The sequence below is a fragment of the Molossus molossus genome, unplaced genomic scaffold (assembly GCF_014108415.1).
Source record: "Molossus molossus isolate mMolMol1 unplaced genomic scaffold, mMolMol1.p scaffold_m16_p_14, whole genome shotgun sequence".
Lineage (NCBI taxonomy): Eukaryota > Metazoa > Chordata > Mammalia > Chiroptera > Molossidae > Molossus > Molossus molossus.
In genome coordinates, this window is record NW_023425349.1 from 65608457 (window position 1) to 65626029 (window position 17573).

Sequence of the window (17573 nt, forward strand, 5' to 3'; positions counted from 1 at the left end):
TAAAAAAGAGTATATTTAATATAAACCTAATTTAGTGCAAAACTATGCTTAAAAAATTTCATAAAAAACACACAGAAAATAGACTGGCATATAATACAGTCAAATATTAACAGAAGTTATCTCTGTGATAGGAGTATGGGTAATTTTTACTTTCTTATTTACATTTGACAGTTTGCTTTGCCAACCCCCCCAATAAGTTTCACTTTACAATAAAAAATGGTAAAATACATATTTTGAAGGAAGAAAATACTACGTGTAGCTCTATAGAATTTTATAAATAGTTCCCAATAATGGACAGACAATATTAGATCTCATTACTGTGCCCAACGTTACACTTTAAGAAAAAAATACCTCTCATTTGTCTTAGGCATTGGATGATGCAAAAATATAAAATGAAATACTTAAATGTAATATCTGCAATTTAGTTGCCCAATAGCACGAACAAAATGTATTTTTGAGAATACAAGTGAAGAAAAGAAAGTATCTGAATATCTGTTTCTAAGGACTCTTCTAGATGTAACATTTTATGATTGTGTGGCAAATGTGACCAAGTCCTTCCCACACATTCCCAGATACCAAAAAGCTCTGAATGCTATGACAGGAAATATGGACTTAATTGCACTACAATAGTTTGATGAGAATGCCAGATGATTCAAAGAACAATTAGCTGCCATGTTAAGAAAGTATCTTTCAGTCTCTCTCTCTCTGTGTACATATATATATCTTTATATACATATATGCATATATATTTACATTTGTCATACTCTAAAATAATTGGGAAAATCTCCTCCTACGTTAGGAGGAGATAAAATATCTTCAATTAGCTTTCTCAACTTTTTTTTTTTTTTTTTTTAATGATATCACTTCTTTTTTAAAGGAGAAAATGTGGTAGTCTTCATGTTAAAAGTAAAAATTCTTACTTTATCATTGAATTATTTAATCTCAACTATACTTAAGCATATTAATGTATTCTTCAACAACTTAAAGCAGTTTGTCATAGTTTTAAGTGTCTCTTCATAGTGTATTTCAACCCAGGCACAGTAAGTAGCATGTTACTACAAGTCTCTATTTATCACATCTCTATAAAAAAAAAAGTCTCCAGGCTACACCTACACCCAATACAAAGTTAAAGCTCAAACTCCTTTGAAGCTCACAAACATCTTCCTTGAGACATTAAAAAATTTAAAAAAACAAAAACAAAAAACCTTGAATAACTAAGAAGTGTTAAAAAAAAAAAGTGAATAATGAATAAATGAAAACTGCTTTTTTAAAACACTTCAAAATGCTTTTGCCCGTTAAGCAATTTAATTTTAACAAATGATGATAAAGTATCGAGTAAATTCAGAAAACCCAATTTGAAAGGGGGAAAACACTAAATAATTATGCAGGATTTGGAGTGTATTTTAGTCACTTATTAAATATTGGCATAGGTAAATAGCTGCTATTCACTATGCCTCTGGGGAAAACCTCTTGGCTATAGAGGCTTATTAGTGTTAAGCATCTGAGAGCCATGGACTATAAAATAAAATCAATACTGTAACCTTAACTGTAAAAGTCAGAAAGATACTGGAAGAGTTCTAATTTAACAAGATTACAGATGAGTTTTTAGAGGAGAACATTTGGGGAAAAGCCATGCATTTAGAAACATTTATGCTTAAGACATCTCAAGGTTTCTGTTGTTACTAATGCTGTTTTTATCTACGCTGGTAACGGCTAGGGTTGATTTAACTGATGTGTTACTTTAGTGGATTTACAGTAAAGTCCTAGAAATGATCTGGAACTTATTTCAAATAAAATTATTAAACTGAGGTGGTAAACTAATTGCTTAGGAGCAATTATGATTTGATGTGGTTTAGTGTGGTAGAGGGGAAAAAATCATGAAAATTTTAAGGTCATCATGTTCAGCAGCTCAATGCAAATATGATTACTCTGTACAATATTCCATTTCTCTTAATGGAAAAGTAGTCAAAACCAGTATAAATTGTAGTGTTTAAGTTCAACCTAAATCTATATTTTTCCTCTAACAAATGTAAATGAAGAAAAAAGAACATTCTGTCAATGAAATTACTATGATGGCATATTTATTATCCTAATGGTTTTGAAAATCATGAAATTGATCAGTAACAAAACCTCTACTTAGTAATGGACCAATTACATTTGTGAGATAATGTCAATGAAACAGAATATTGTCACAGGATAATGGTCTCCTATTGCTACATCCCTAGTCATTTAGAGAAAATAAATTTTGCCGTCTGGCTGAGTCATTTATTTTCAAAGTAGGAGACACTGATCCCATAACAAGGTTCTGTTATAATAACTCAATTTCTATCAATCATTTGTTGTACCAGAGTGGCGCAAGACAGGACATGTATTTGTAAGAACTGTGCATTCCTCAGGTATAAGGCAAAACATACGCTACCTCAAAGCACATAAACAGCCCAATTATTGTGTTATTCAAAGATGGTATTTAGAAAAAAAACTTACAAATAATTTAGAATATAAAAACTTTCTAAATTTAAAAAAAAAAAAAAAAAAAATCCCTGTTAATGAAAGCTTAAGGACTCAAGTCCTAATGCCCTACAAAGCTTTCGTCATTTTAAATCTTGAATGTTGGAACATGAAGAAAGCTTAGTAGCTAACTTTGGTATTTTAGAGATGAGAAAACTCAGAGGTTCTGAAATTAAGTGATCTGTCTAAGGCCACACCAGTATTTACAGTTTCCTGCTCACTGTTATAGTACTTTAGGTATAAGGCAAAAAATCAGAACAGAACTATATGAAAAAATATATATTACAATAAATATAAAATTAACATTTATATTTTGACATACACAAAGCTCATTTTAAACTGGATGTATGTCACACACCTCTAGTAAAGACATTCTAGACTTTATGGTTATTGATTAACATCTTATCATTAAATGGAAAAGAAATTTTTAAGCTGAATCCCTGAAGTCCATGAACTCCTCAGATATTATGTGCATTTATCTGTACTGAAGTATCATGTACTGGAAGAAACTGTAGTAGAGATTCTGTAAGTAGTTTGCAAAACCATAAACATAACATCACAAGGACCTGCTTGGTAGGCAGTGCAGGTAGTGATAACGAACATGGGTTTTGCAGCTGAGCACACAAGGGCTCCCTGTCTACCTCTCCTACTTCTTGTCTGTGATCTATGTCAAATTCTTAATCACTGCAGCCATCAGTTTAATGAGCTGCAACATGGTTTGTTTTTTTAATAGAGTTGAAAAGCAAAAATATATGTAAAGTCTTAACTGAGTCCTGAGAGGTAGTAAGTGCTCAATAAATGGGAGCCACAAATGGCAGAAGGGTCTAGTTTTCCTCATTTATCTATATCTGTTGAAAATTTTAATTTCTGTGGTTTCTTCAATAATAGCTCAGCTGGTGTGGCTCAGTGGTTGAGCATTGACCCACGCACCAAGAGACTGACAGTTTGATTCCCAGTCAGGGCACATGCCCAGGTTGTGGGCCCGATCCCCAGTGGGGGGCATGCAGGAGGCGGCCAATTGATGTTCTCTCTCATGGATGTTTCTATCTCTCTCCCCTCTCCCTTCCTCTCTCCCTAAAAATCAATTAAGAAAAAAATTTAAAAATTAAAATTAAAAAATGATTAATGGAGAAAAAAAGTTAATATATCTCTTATAGGTTAAAAAGAAACAAATACGATGTATGAATCATTTTGCATCCTCATTTTAACAAAACAACCTATAAGATATTCTGGGGAATCTGAAAATGAATTATATAGAAGACAGTATTAAGGAATTGTTTTTATATTTGTTAAATTGATTATGGTATTGGGGTTGTTTATTTTATTTATTTATTTTTTAACCCTCACTCTAGGACATTTTTCCATTTTTTTGTTCAGATAGAACGGGAGGGAGGGAGAGGGAGGGAGAGGTAGGGAGGGAGGGAGGGAGGGAGAGAGAAACATCGATGTGAAAGGGACACGTCGAGTGGCTGCCTCCCGCACGACCTAACAAGGACTGGGGACAAACCGCAACCGAGGTACGCGCCCTTAGTGGGCTGCCTCCCGCACGACCTAAGAAGGACTGGGGACAAACCGCAACCGAGGTACGCGCCCTTAGTGGGCTGCCTCCCGCACGACCTAAGAAGGACTGGGGACAAACCGCAACCGAGGTACGCACCCTTAGTGGGAACCGAACCCAGGTCTCTCCAGACCTCAGGCCGATGCTCTAACTGCTGAGCCAAACCGGCCAGGCGGGTTGTGTTTTTTTAAAGTCACTGCCTGTTAGAAACACTTAGAAGTATTTACAAGTAAAATGACACGATCTCTGGGATTTACTTTAAAATTCTTTTAAAAACTGAAAGATACTAAAGCAATAAGATTGGCAAAATATTGATTAACAGGTCAAGCTGGGTAATGGGATACGGAGGTTCACTTTATGCTTCTCCCTACTTCTGACATTTTCCACAACAAAAAGTTTTTTAAAACTTTTACAAACCATGCATAAACATTCAATTCAAAACAGCCTTTCTCCACATTTATCCATTAAAGTCACTCATATCGCCAACTATTTTTTAGATGAAAAACTCTTAATCATGGCACTAATATTAAGAGCTTTTGTTTGTTTTTTTTTTTTTTTTAAAGAAGATACAGATTTTACCATCTCAAAATTTTGACAGTTCTTCCATAGCTCTGAAAACTCATGAATTCGCTCCTATTCTCCCATTCTAGTTCTACAAGGTATAAAACAAAATTTATGAAGCTCCTTAGGAAAACTGTCCATCTGCCAAGACTTATTCAGCAGTGTTCAAATTCTCCTGATCCATTTATCCCTACATAGGTAAGTTTACAGGTTGATTCTCTAGGCAGACTGTAGGATAATAGAGAGAAACATCAGCTTTTAAAAGAGAAGATCTAGGCTTTGCTATTAATTACCTGAACACTTTGGTTGAGACAGCCTCTCTGAACCTTCCACAACTTAGCTACAAAACAAATAGTTTAAGCTATACCTCACCAAAGAGTCTAATAATCTGTGTTCTATCCCCCAAAACTCAATTACTTATTGTATATGATATTGGTAGTATGAAAGTAGCTTTCCAAACTACCTCAAAGTAAACTTAAACATGAACTCAATGTGTAAAAGGATGCAAAATAAAACCCTTCACCACTCCCAGAAACCCTCACGGCACCCTAGGACTGTGCACTGCTCCCCCACTTTCCTATTTTAGGCTGTGCTCCATCAATCTAGAGACCTAGTATTAAATAGCAAGTTGTTATTTTTTTTCAAACTAATTATCCCCTGTAGTTTTTCTGCAAATGTCATATCTTCAAGTCACTGAGGTTCCAGAGTGCAAATGTATAACTTTCCCCTATTAAGTAGTACTGGCCCTTCTAAAATGTAAACAGGTTTGCCCCGCCCAAAAGGCTCTTCTTGATTAGAATAATTGAAAGGAGCACGAACAACTGTGAATTAGTAGGCAAACTGAGGAATTCTGATGGCAGCCCTCCCCAAGAGTTTATCATTTCCTTTCTGTTTGACAGATGCTCATGTTGGGATTTTTCACCTATCGGGTGCAGATGAAGAGAATGAGATGCCCTAGGGCAAAGGTCCCTGGAGTTTGTCCTCTGATGGCATCACGGAGCACGGAGGTTCACTGCAAGTTCTGTCAGAAGTCTGAGTTCTTGACTTTCAATAGTAAAAAGCTAAACAAACCCCAAATCTTGAAGATTGTGCTTAAGCATTAAATTCCAACCATCTCCGTACATGTATCCATCAAAAAACCCTTGTATGTCTCATATTGCCTGGTTCAAAATTTGGTATTAAATCCTTGTGATGCAAACTCCAGGAATGTGAAGAATTGTTGGTGTTCTAGCTGGTCCCCAAGGGAGCTTAAAAACTCTTCCAGGAAGATTACTAAGCTGTTTGCCTTGTCATTTTCTAGAAATTCATTTAATATTAATGATTCCCAGATAGTAGTTATTCAACTATTTGTGAAAGCTGCCCATTCACTGAGCGCCCACAACTCTAACTCTTGGTATCATTTTTCAAACTGCGGTGTGGGCTAGAGCACTGTTTTCCAAAGTTTGAACCTATAGAGTATTGGATGGAAAAAAAAAAAAGTTCTGAAGTCACAAACTTAATAAATACACTCAGTCAATGTACACTCATGGACATTCACATCCACAGCACACAGTAGTCTATTAAAGACTCTACAAATTCATTCATTTTAGAAAGAAGTTTAAATTATTGTTAAAGTAGAATTCTCCAAACTGAGTTGAATGCTAATGAAACCTAGCATATCTATTAATACTCCTTAAACTGCTGGTCTCTGATTCTGAGTCTATTAACATGCTACCACACTTCTGCTTACTATTATTTGTTTCCTATACCTGACGGATATCATGATACAAGATGGCATTAATACTCTCTAGCCCCACAGTGTTCCCTTGAGGTCTTGGACTTAATTCATTGGATATTTAATACCATATTCTTACAAAACTCTTATAAAGTGCAAACTGAAATTTAGCACAAGATTTCAGACTATATTACAAATGAGAACATTCACAAAATGTTCAAAATAAATTTCAAGGGCTCGAAAATGTATTAAAACTTCACAAAAACGAGCTGATGAGACTATATGACAGAACTGTAATTTAAAAAAATACATAGTTTCTTCTAGTATCTACAGCAAACAAAATTTTCTTGTTCAACAGGTCAAAAGCTGGAAATTTAATTTATTCATATGTTTGTGCCCAATGCCTAGAAAAATTCCTGGCAAATAATTGGCATTTGATAAATGTTAATTGAGTCCGATTATCTCAAATCCTGTGTGTAGGAATTAATAAAATACTACTGCAAAAAAAATCATTCTGAATTTAGATTTTATCTAAGATTACAAGTTGCTTAAATACTGATCAGACGAAGAACCTGATAAAATTTCCATTTAAAAACCCCAGCTTTATATTACAAATATGTCTATTGAACAGTGTTTTAGGAGTTTTATATTCAGACACAAATGAATCAGTGACCATTAGAATGGCAGTGGCAAAGTGACAGTGATAAAGAATTGCTTTAAATTTTCAAGCACAATTATTGACATCATCAGTCTGTTAAATTCCTGAGCATTTAGTCCCTTGAAAGTAACTTGAATTAGCGGGAAAACCAAGAGTTGTCTCTTATTATTCCTCTTTTATCAGAAATTGCAAAAGATGACTAATGATTTCAACACAAGTATATCAAATAGGAATCCAGTCTCTGAACTTGTTCTGGTAGGAAAAATTAAGGTAGACAAAACCTCAGGTAAACTTTTTCTGGTGTAAGAATTGATATAAAAAATTTTCAACATGCATATTAAAAAGTTAACTTGGTTCTATCAATTTAACCATTGAACTACAGTATCCAAAAAAGAAAGTTTTCAATAGAGGCAAAAGCAGCCAGAATTTTAAGATTGGGAAATTCAAAAAGGACTAAGCAAAACCAAAAACAACCCTCCTCTTCCCCTCCCCAATATATATATTCTAGAATCTGGGAAAGGAATATAATTGTCTATATAACCCTTATTAGTGGCCCAGTTTTCATTTTTCTCTTTTATCCCCTTCTTTATGTATAATAGAACGTAAAATAAAAATATAAATATTACATAATGTAGATGCTGACACATTTAATTTCCATCTCTATTCATCAGAAATAAATTTTGAAAATTATATAGATTCCTACCAAACATTTAACACTATTAAATAGTGGTTAGTTTTAAAATGTTTGTGTCTTGCCCAGCCAGTGTGGCTCAGTGGCTGAGCATCTACCCATGCACCAAGAGGTAGCTGGTTCCACTCCCGGTCAGGGCACATGCCCAGATTGTGGGCCAAATCTCCAGCAGGAGGTGGCCAATCCATGTTTCTATCTCTCTCACCCTCTCTCTCCCTTCCGCTCTTTCTAAAATCATTAAAGAAAAAAAAATTAAAACAACAAATGTTTGTGCCTATATTTTGAAAAATTAAAAACTGTAGTTCTTTTATAATCAGAAATCTTAACTTTTCTGTGTTTTAAAAATAAAAACAAAGATTTAATTATGTTTGTAATATGCAAAAATAAAAATACATTTTTCATTAAATTATTTTAAAACATAAACACTTGCCATTTCATAAATCTAGATTTCATATTAAAATTTTACCTAAATTCTTTTACAGATGGCCATATCATATCCTTTATTTCTGCCTACTTGGAATAAATCTCAATGATTTAGGATGGGATTTCAGATTATAAGTAGAATGCCACAAATTGTCAATAATTTTATTTTTAATTCTCGTATTTCAAAAATCAGTTTTGCTAAGGGCTATGGCAAGAGTAGATTTTAATGCAAAGTTAACACAGCAGAATAAGGCATACCCAGGAAATAATTAATAGCAAAATTTAAATATTTCTGCCAATTACAAACACAACCACATTCTACTCAACTAATAACTAGTTACTGAGTGCCAATTAGTGCAGGGCTTTGTGGGAGAAACAAGTATAAGACATGCAGTAAATCCATTACAAATATTGAGTGGTACTCAATATGCCCCTTAGAAAATTCCCTTCATGGCAGATAAGTGTTTCTAAAGAACATTTGAAGACGGACAAGAACAACCATGGGGCATTTTACTTTGAAAATTTTAAAAAGCAATTTTCTAAGAACAAAAGAACTGCATTTGGCTTAGCAAATTTATAAAGATAGTACTGTGCTGCCCTCATCTTTTCATTGTAGTTGAAGTCTTCTTCCCACAATGGCTTATTGTGCATATTACAAAATCTTCAGGGTCTTCAGAATTAAAGTGACAGAGTTTTTTTTTAAGCCCACTTGAGAACGGATCATTCTTCCTTACCCTTAATATAATATGCCTTTACAGACTTCTCCAATAATTCTAGTCATCTTGACAAAAGAAAATCACCAAGACAATACAGTGACTTTACAAAGAGAAAGAATGACAGTTTCCCTTCTACTTTTCAAAAATGTTTTATAATATAATTTGAGATTGGCTTTATTCAAAAGGCAGAAAGGGGAATCAATTCTTACTAAGTGACACTGTCTGTAATAAAGAACACCACACTTCTGAACAACACATCCACTCCCACACATCCACAATGTTATTACCATTAGAATCATTTCCAGAATAATTTTCTGATGGGGAAAATATGGCTTTGTTTAGAATAAAGTGACAATGTTAGTAAAACAGGCAATAAAATATAAAGGGGCGAGGATTTTGTTTACACCGTTCATTTCTGCAAGTCTGATGCAAGTCCCAGCTTTTTTTCTTGCCTTCACTAATCAGACTGGTGCTCTGCCCATCAATGGTTCATTTGTCCATCAGTTACTGTGCCCCTACTCGGCACCGAGTGCTGTCCATGGTCACTAGGTGCTGCTACAACAGTAGCCAAAGTCAAGTCCCCAACCTCATCGCGTAGGCAGAAACAATTAATTTCATAAATAAATATGTAATAACATATTATGAGTACAAGGAACCGTATTGAATGTCAAGAGAGAAAACCAGTAAGACCTGATTGAAATCCCTCTGTGTAGGCTGGACCCAAATGGTGACAAAAATAAAAATTTTCCATGAAGGGTTAGAAGAGGAGCTTCCAGAGGACATGGCTTCTAGGAGGGTCTGGGGCTTTGTATTCCCAAATCTAAACAAAGCAGTGGGCTCAAGTGTAAGAAGCTGATGGCACCTGCTGAGGCTGGAGTGTTGGTCAGAGTACAGACAGACAACAAAAAGGGCCTTTTGGTCATATGAGGGAATTCTGATTTTCTTCTAAGAGGAATGGAAAGTTACTAAAGGAGCTGAAACAGACGTGATATGATGTCATTATGGTTTTCTTAAATTTATTGATTGATTTTGAGAAAGGGAGGGAGGGAGGGAAGGAGGGAGGGGGGAGAGAGAGAGAGAGAGAGAGATTGATTTGTTGTTCCACTGATGTATACACTCATTGGTTGATTCTTGTATGTGCCCTGACTGGGGATTGACACTCTAACCAACTGAACTACCCAGCCAGGGCTCACATCATTATGTTTTATACAGATGATTTTGTCCACAGCCTAAAGAACAGATTGGGAAAAGTGTCCTTAGAGCCAAAGTGTCCAGCTGGTTTTCAAGAATGTCCTTAGAATGACCTCTGTTATCTGCCCAGCCACACGTTGCCATTCTGAAGCTGCCTTCCGCACAGCACTCGCCTAGCCACACCAGCCCTGTCTTCACGAGTTATAAACTTTGGCCTTTTAAAGAACCACCAGACTCAAAGTCCAATTCCTCCATGAAAAATGTTCACAGTGCTTTAAACGGTAAGGCACTAGGTATAAAACAGTCCTGGCTCTGGCCAGTGTGGCTCCATGGGCCACACACACCGAAGGGTTGCGGATTTGATTCCCTGTCAAGGGCAGTACCTGAGCTACAGGTTCAATCCCTGGCCCCTGTAGGGGCAAGTGCAGGAGGCAACCAATAGACGTTTCTCTCTCCCTCCCTCCCTCCCTTCTTTCCACTGTCTCTGAAAAGTAATGGAAAAAATATCCTCAGGTGAGAATTAAAAAAAAAAAATGTAGCCCTGAATCAGGAACTGACTTTGGCTTTTACTGTTATGTTGTTGTCTCCTGAGATTGCGGGACATACTACTTCCCAACCCTCAGACACACACACCCAACTCTGGACTAGAAACTACTGATAACAAGCACTTTAACACGTTTAATAAAACGTAGAACTTGATTTGAAAGACAGTTCCCAAATACATTTTTTTTTATGCTGATATAAGTCATACTTGTATCCATGCAAACATACCAACAAAAATTGCAGTTAGCTATTCTTTCTATTTCCAGGCTTAATTATCTCCCTCTAATTACAGCAAAAAGGCATGGGTATGTCTGATGAAATACATTTAATTCAAGAGACCAGTGATTTTCAACCTTTTCATCTCATGGAACATATAACCTACTGAAATTCTGTGACACACACACACAATATACATACTTTGCCAATCTGACAAAAATATGTGTAATTTGATTCATTCACACAAGACTACTATTGTTTGACAATCTAAAAGAAAAGCGGTCAGTGTCCCTGATCAAATAGTCAGGTATTGCATGCTTTAAAAATTCTTGTGGCACACTGGTTGAAAATCGCTGCAATAGACTTTAAGAATAAAATGGAGCAAAGTCTGAATTCAGAGAGCCAAATCATACCTATTTCTTAAAGTTATTTTTCCCCAAAGCTGCCTTAGAATTGAGTCATAGTTTTGTCTACAAAGTATAGCTATATAACTAGGTTTCCTCAGATACTCGTTTACTTATTGTTAATGCTGTAACTACTTCCAAAGGAATTATGGCCTCCTTTCAATGGGAACTTTCAGTAACTGGCGTCTGCAAATGGCTTAAAGGTTGGCTCCTCCCTGAAGTACCCCTTAAAGAGAAGCAAACTGATCAAAACTGATCAAACTGAATCAAAACTTGTGTTTCTGCTGCAACTCAACCATCTAAGGTAGACAGACCATAGTCAATTCCATACATATTTGGGGGCTCTAGAAGATCACTCTCTATGCCAAAATTAAACCTAATAAACACATAAAGTGGGATTTTTCACAAAGTTAATTTTGACAACATTTGAATTCAAAAATAATTTTACTGCAGTCATTTCATGAAAAGAAATCCATATTGGTTCAATTATGATACTCTGACTAAATGAAACATGAAATGAACTGCCATATTACTCTAATGTCCCTAGAGGCATCTCCTTATTACTCACCTTGATCTCTTTCATGCCATGTTCGACTTCCAGCAGCTGGTGAATTTGGAGAGGGATAAAAGTCTCCTGTAGGACTTGGTTCCATATTTTCATCTATAGATATGGTTTTGGGTCTTTTGCTGTTAAAATATGACAGTAGTTATGTTAAGGGGCTTTCTAGGAAGATGTGTAGCATTTAATTTGAGACGATTCTTACTGTGGAAATTTCCATAAACACAATAGTATCTCAGAATTATTTTGAAACAATGGTGAGTATTCAAGATATAAACAGGGGTAACGCCATTTCCAATTGTATATATAATTTATCATACTATGTTATACCTGTACCTGCTTAACAAATATGATGTTTATTACAACTTACCTTTGAAATGTATTTCCAAAAAAATTTTAGTAGTAAAAAGTGAATTCTTAATGAAATAGGTATGTGTACTAGTTTTTAAATTGTTATTAAGATTGTACCTGACTCTTAAAATTATTATCAATAGTAATAATGTTCACTTGCATAGCACTTGATATTAACAATGTAACCCTTTCATATTTATTCAAAAATAAGGTAATGGAGTAGAGCAGAAGATGAGTTTTGGAGTGGGACTGGCCTCGTATCGAATCTAGGCCACTTACTACTTCTTAATAGTAAGCTTGTTAACCTTTCTAGACTTAGTTTAATCATCTATAAAATGGAAATAATAAAACCTAGTTCAAAGGGGAGTGGTTGAGAGGATTAAATGAGTTATTGAATGTAAAGCTCTTAGTTGAGTGGATGGCATTTAGAAGATATTTATTAAATAGTAATTATTATTAGTAACCCTATAATTAATAACATTTAAAAATTTTATTGTACTTTACCAATTATAAACTATTTCATATATTCTTCTTTATCTTTTCTAAACAAAATTAGGTTATTGATCCTTTATTCATAAGATCAACCATGAAAAGCAGGCCATTGCCAAATTGAAACCACATGGTATACTTTAAAAATGATATATTTTAATAAAGAAAACATGGCTCATCTAAATTATTAAGAAAATTTAGAGTATTTAGAGCAGAGGTTATAAAGCTATTTTATGGCACATGCCATATAGCTTGATATATTGCTTTCATATATTCCACCAATACCCTATTAAACAGTTAATTGACTATAAAAATGGATATTTTCCTCTAAATTAAAAAGTCCCTATTCATATCTATGCATGCAAAAACTAAAAAAGATATCTTCTGAATTAACTTAATGAAGTGACAAACATAATGTCATAGGATTTCAGAGCTGGACTTGGCCTGGGAGTCGTACACATAAACCAACCTCCCTTTTCCTGCACGCAGGGAGACAAATTTGGAGAAATGTGTGAGTTGCACAGGGCATGTTAATGGAAGCAGTCCAACACAAAGTAAGCTGTGCTCTTTCTACTGTACTGTTTCCCAAACCGGGAAGCATGTGTATGTCTGGGCATATTCACAGATATGCCTGTGATGAATATTTGACTCACAACTCACAGTATTAACATGACATAGAAGGTGGCAATTTCTATCCAAATTAAACCACAGTGAGAGTGAGTAATAATTCTTTACTTTCTTTTTATGTTATCCAAATTTAGAAGACATATATTTTTAAAACCCTCCTTTAATGTAATTCTTCCATCTCTGAATTAGCAGTAAAAATGGAAAACTTGAAATGAGGGAGAAAAGATTTTCACAAGGAAATAATAGGAAATTTTTAACCATTTTTATTCAGAATAACATTATGTCTGATACTGAAGGACTGCTCTATGTTGACAACATACTGATCCATCAAAGTAGGAAACTACTATTCACATTTTAAATTTAGAAAAACTAAAGCATTTTTAAGATCTCACCATGTTACAGACTATTTTAATGATAATAAACCCACTTACCTTGCTATGTAATCTAACCATATAAAAATAGTTTGACCAACCATAAATGATATAAAATTAAGACAATAAACATACAAGTGTACATAGCCCCCAAATTAATTGAAATGCAATTAACTTTCATTATAAAAATAGCATAGGAAAATAATTAGCCAGACTTCTTTTATTTTTAAAAAGTTAATATTATAAAATATATGTTTTTGTTCTGGAATCCATGTTATACCATTATATTTGATCATAGGTATATTTAATTCTCTGGAAATGAAATAGGTCTTCATATATTGAAGATTTAATTAAAAACAAAACAAAACAATGAAGCTCTACTATTTATTCACCTTTCCTCTCATTCATTCAATCTTCTCCTATCATTTTATAAGAGTGGAACATATTTTCATAAAATCTTATGTACAGTCCAATGATTTTCCAAGCTATTTATTCCTCACCTCAATAGAAAACCTCTTTTTAAACTCCTGTAGACTGAAAGTTACAATAAGAAGGTCAAGAGAGAAAAATGAGAGTGTCATCCGAGAACTAAAAAGCAAAGGAATCTCTCACTATGGCGCCTCTACAAAGAAGGTTGGTTAAACCAATCTCAGAGCAGGTAATATCTTCACTGGTAACTGAAAGTTCACTAACTTATTCAAAGACTATTGAGTAATTAAAGAATTTGGCAAACTTTGGCCTAGAATAAGGCCTTTTACTTTTAAGTTTAAGTAAAATGACACATTTCATTTTTCATGTTTCATTGTATCCGGCTTGGATGTGGTATTAGTGTAAAAGTTACCAGGATGAATCAATCATAAACCAGGGTTCTTTGCCAAGGCAATATCATTTTTAAAGTTCCCAAAAGAATTAGTTAACTTATAGAATTATAGTATTTCACAGAACAGGATAAAAATCACAATATTAATACATTTTCATAATTCCCTGGTCACCAACACCCCCCTCCAAAATTTTACATTTAATTTTTAGATGTCAAAACAAATTTCACCAGGAAAGATGAAAAATCTGTGTGAAATCAGTGAAAACGCTCTAACTCTTTGCTTTGTTTCCCCTATTCTGTACCTACCTAGGTACCTATATACCTCCCTCCCTCCCTCCTTCCCTCTCTCCCTCCCTCCCTCCCTCCCTCCCTCCCTCCCTCCCTCCCTCCCTCCTTGCATCCAGACTGAGAACAAGAACAGCTTCCCCTTCAGTTACCTGCTTGGTGGAGAAGACAGCGACCTCTGAAGATTGACCCCCGAGTTCATGTCATGATAGTATGGTTGGCTTGGGATTTCTCCAATTGGAAAGTTGACTCCAGTTCCCTGGGTAATGGGTGCTGAGGAATAAAACAAATGAAATGTTGGAAATGACATTTACATTTGTCATCTTTATTCAAATGTAATAATCTAATATTTTCCATGCCTCTGGGCAAGAATGAGGAGAACTCTCTGCTTTTTAAGACTCTAATATCAACCATATGCTGGGGCAGGCCTTGAAAACTTCCTCCTGATACCCAAGTTCAAGTCTGCAAACTCAGAAACTCGGACTGTAACTACTGATCACCACTGCCCCCACTCCCACTCTCCAACCTTCCTCCCTCACTCATTTGTGTCAGCTGCAACCCTACTGTCACCCCACTGGTCTACATAAGCCTCGGGGAAGACTAAATATGCTCTGCACCAAGCAAGATGCTTTGTATCAAGTTGACTCTCAAAAACCAAATCATCCTTAAATAAATATAGAACAGTTTCATAAGTAAATACCAAATATTATTCTATAATAAATATTAACATTAATATAAGAATGGATTAGAAATCATGATATTTATGATTATTTGATATAAATAATTCTTACATTATGGCAGGCATATAAGTAAAATTAAAAAATATGAAAGAAAGCCAAGATTTTTTTCCCCCCAAAATTCAGGTTTCATATAAATGGTAAGTGTAGCTTTTTTCAATAATTATGAGTTGTTTTAAAAAAGCTTTTATGCTACAACTTTATAAATTATTTAAAATATACATATGTAGTTTCATGCTTTAAGGTTTGTAAGTCAAGAAATCTTCTTGAATTTGCTGATATATTATGAACTGAGATTTTTGTATATTTGTATTGGTTTTTGTACATCTGTTTACTTTTTTAAGATGTGTTTCTAAGTCTGTGAGGTTGTTGTGTTAGAATGAGTATAGTCTTGGGAGATGGAGAGCCTTTTAATTTGAACTTATCTACCACTTATAAGTTATGTGCCTCAGTTTCCTAAACTGTACAATAAGAATAACAATAACCTACCACCTATGATTATTTTGAGGATGAAATGAAGTCAACAGTGATAAAAGCCCAGCATTGTGCCTGGTGCATAACAGATGTTCAACAAAGATGAGTTTCCTTCCTTCTTTGCTTTGTCCCCCAAGTTTCTTCCCTTGCAGGCTGAAGTGGTCAGCAAAGATAAAACAGTTCAAAAACATGCTAAAAGCAGATGAAAAGGTATAAATGAACCTACTTGCTGAAAATTTGTTCATTCAACAAGTTATTGATTGTGTCCATTACTGGCAGGTGCTGCAAGGGATACAAAATAGTCTAAGATAGCCCTGGTCCTTAAAACATATTGGACAACAGGTGGGCAGACAGAACACTCATGAAAACATACATACCAGCAAAATGTAGATTATAATGAAGCTGCCCCAATAAATGACATGATCAGGAAATCCTGTAGGATTTCAAGGAAAGAAGAATCTAATACAAGCTTGAATGGCCCAAGAAATCAGTGGAAAAGCCCTATCTGGCACTGAACTTTGGAGAATGTATAAGGTATTGAAAGGAGGTCGTTTGTAAAGTGGAGAACAGACAGGTTAGTGTCAAAGGACCGTATTTAAGAATAGCTTCTATTTCTTCACCTGCTTTTACTAGGTCTTCAAAGGCCCTAATGAGAAAAAGTGTGCCCTGTGCTATTGCAACAAAATTCTAGAGCCCCTGAGACTCACTCTAAGGACACATGGTCTCCTTCACCCTCCTGCTCTCCTAAATGTCTCAAGTTGAATATAAAATTCCAAAGGGCCCACAGATTTTTCAAGAAATTTTTCTTACCCAGAATGTCTTGTAAACAATTGATATATGTTCACCATCAGTTGAACTATATTTCAGTATTGGGTACGCCAAGACTAACTTAAAAATGTTTTTAAGAAAGTGTGATCAGGGGGCACATGCTTTGGTGCAGAGATGTATCAAGGAATATACAATGAACATCTTTCTTTTCCTACTAAAAATTAAATAAATCACTATATACAAGATTAGTCTCAGCTCCAAAATTCTCAAGTTTCTGCTTTCTGTTAGATTATTCCTGTTATATATAATTCACACTAGCCTCATTTGACACAGAACACTTTTGTATTCAATGTGTAGCTGCGCCTAAATGGTTTAAATCCTTTGGAAAGCTAAAATGCAGCTGCTTGTTGTGGCTTGAGGTGCACCGGAGGTTTAAAAAAATGCAAGGTAAGAAATCCCACAGTAACCACATGCTCTGAAGTTTATTATTAGAACCTGTTCTATGTGACATTGGAAAGCAGGCCATGTGATAGAGGGAGGCACTGGTGGAGCCCAGTGAAAGCAAGCAATCTGTCTGGTTCCTATAACAGTAATGGATACAATTCAAATAACTGAGCTGCTAGAGGAAACTTACTGGTTATATCTTACACAAACTATGTGCAATTTATTAAGCTCATGCAAGATTTAGTTAAAGATCTGTATGTTCTGTGTAATACATATGGCTTGACGGTCAGCACAGACTGCCTGACCATAAACATACGAGGTGTCGTTTATAATGAAATGATAATTTAAAAATTTTCAGAATTTTTTTTCTAAATTTTGTCAGAAGGATAATTCCAAAGTATCAAATCAGCAATACAAATAGTCTGTCTACAAATTTATACATGAGCACTGTAAAAATTTAGTGTG

The 17573-nt window shown here is 34.8% G+C and overlaps 1 protein-coding gene across 4 annotated transcripts in view; it reads right to left on the reverse strand.

The window, feature by feature from the left end:
* The window catches only part of NFIB (nuclear factor I B), a 215011-nt gene that overhangs the window by 43824 nt on the left and 153614 nt on the right, over positions 1-17573 (reverse strand). For all 4 annotated transcript variants that reach the window (XM_036260943.1, XM_036260946.1, XM_036260944.1 and 1 more), the window contains exons 5-6: positions 14838-14958; positions 11752-11870 (exon numbers count right to left, since the gene is read on the reverse strand). In XM_036260943.1, the coding sequence (XP_036116836.1) occupies positions 11752-11870; positions 14838-14958 (240 nt within the window). The remainder of the gene's footprint in view (positions 1-11751; positions 11871-14837; positions 14959-17573) is intronic.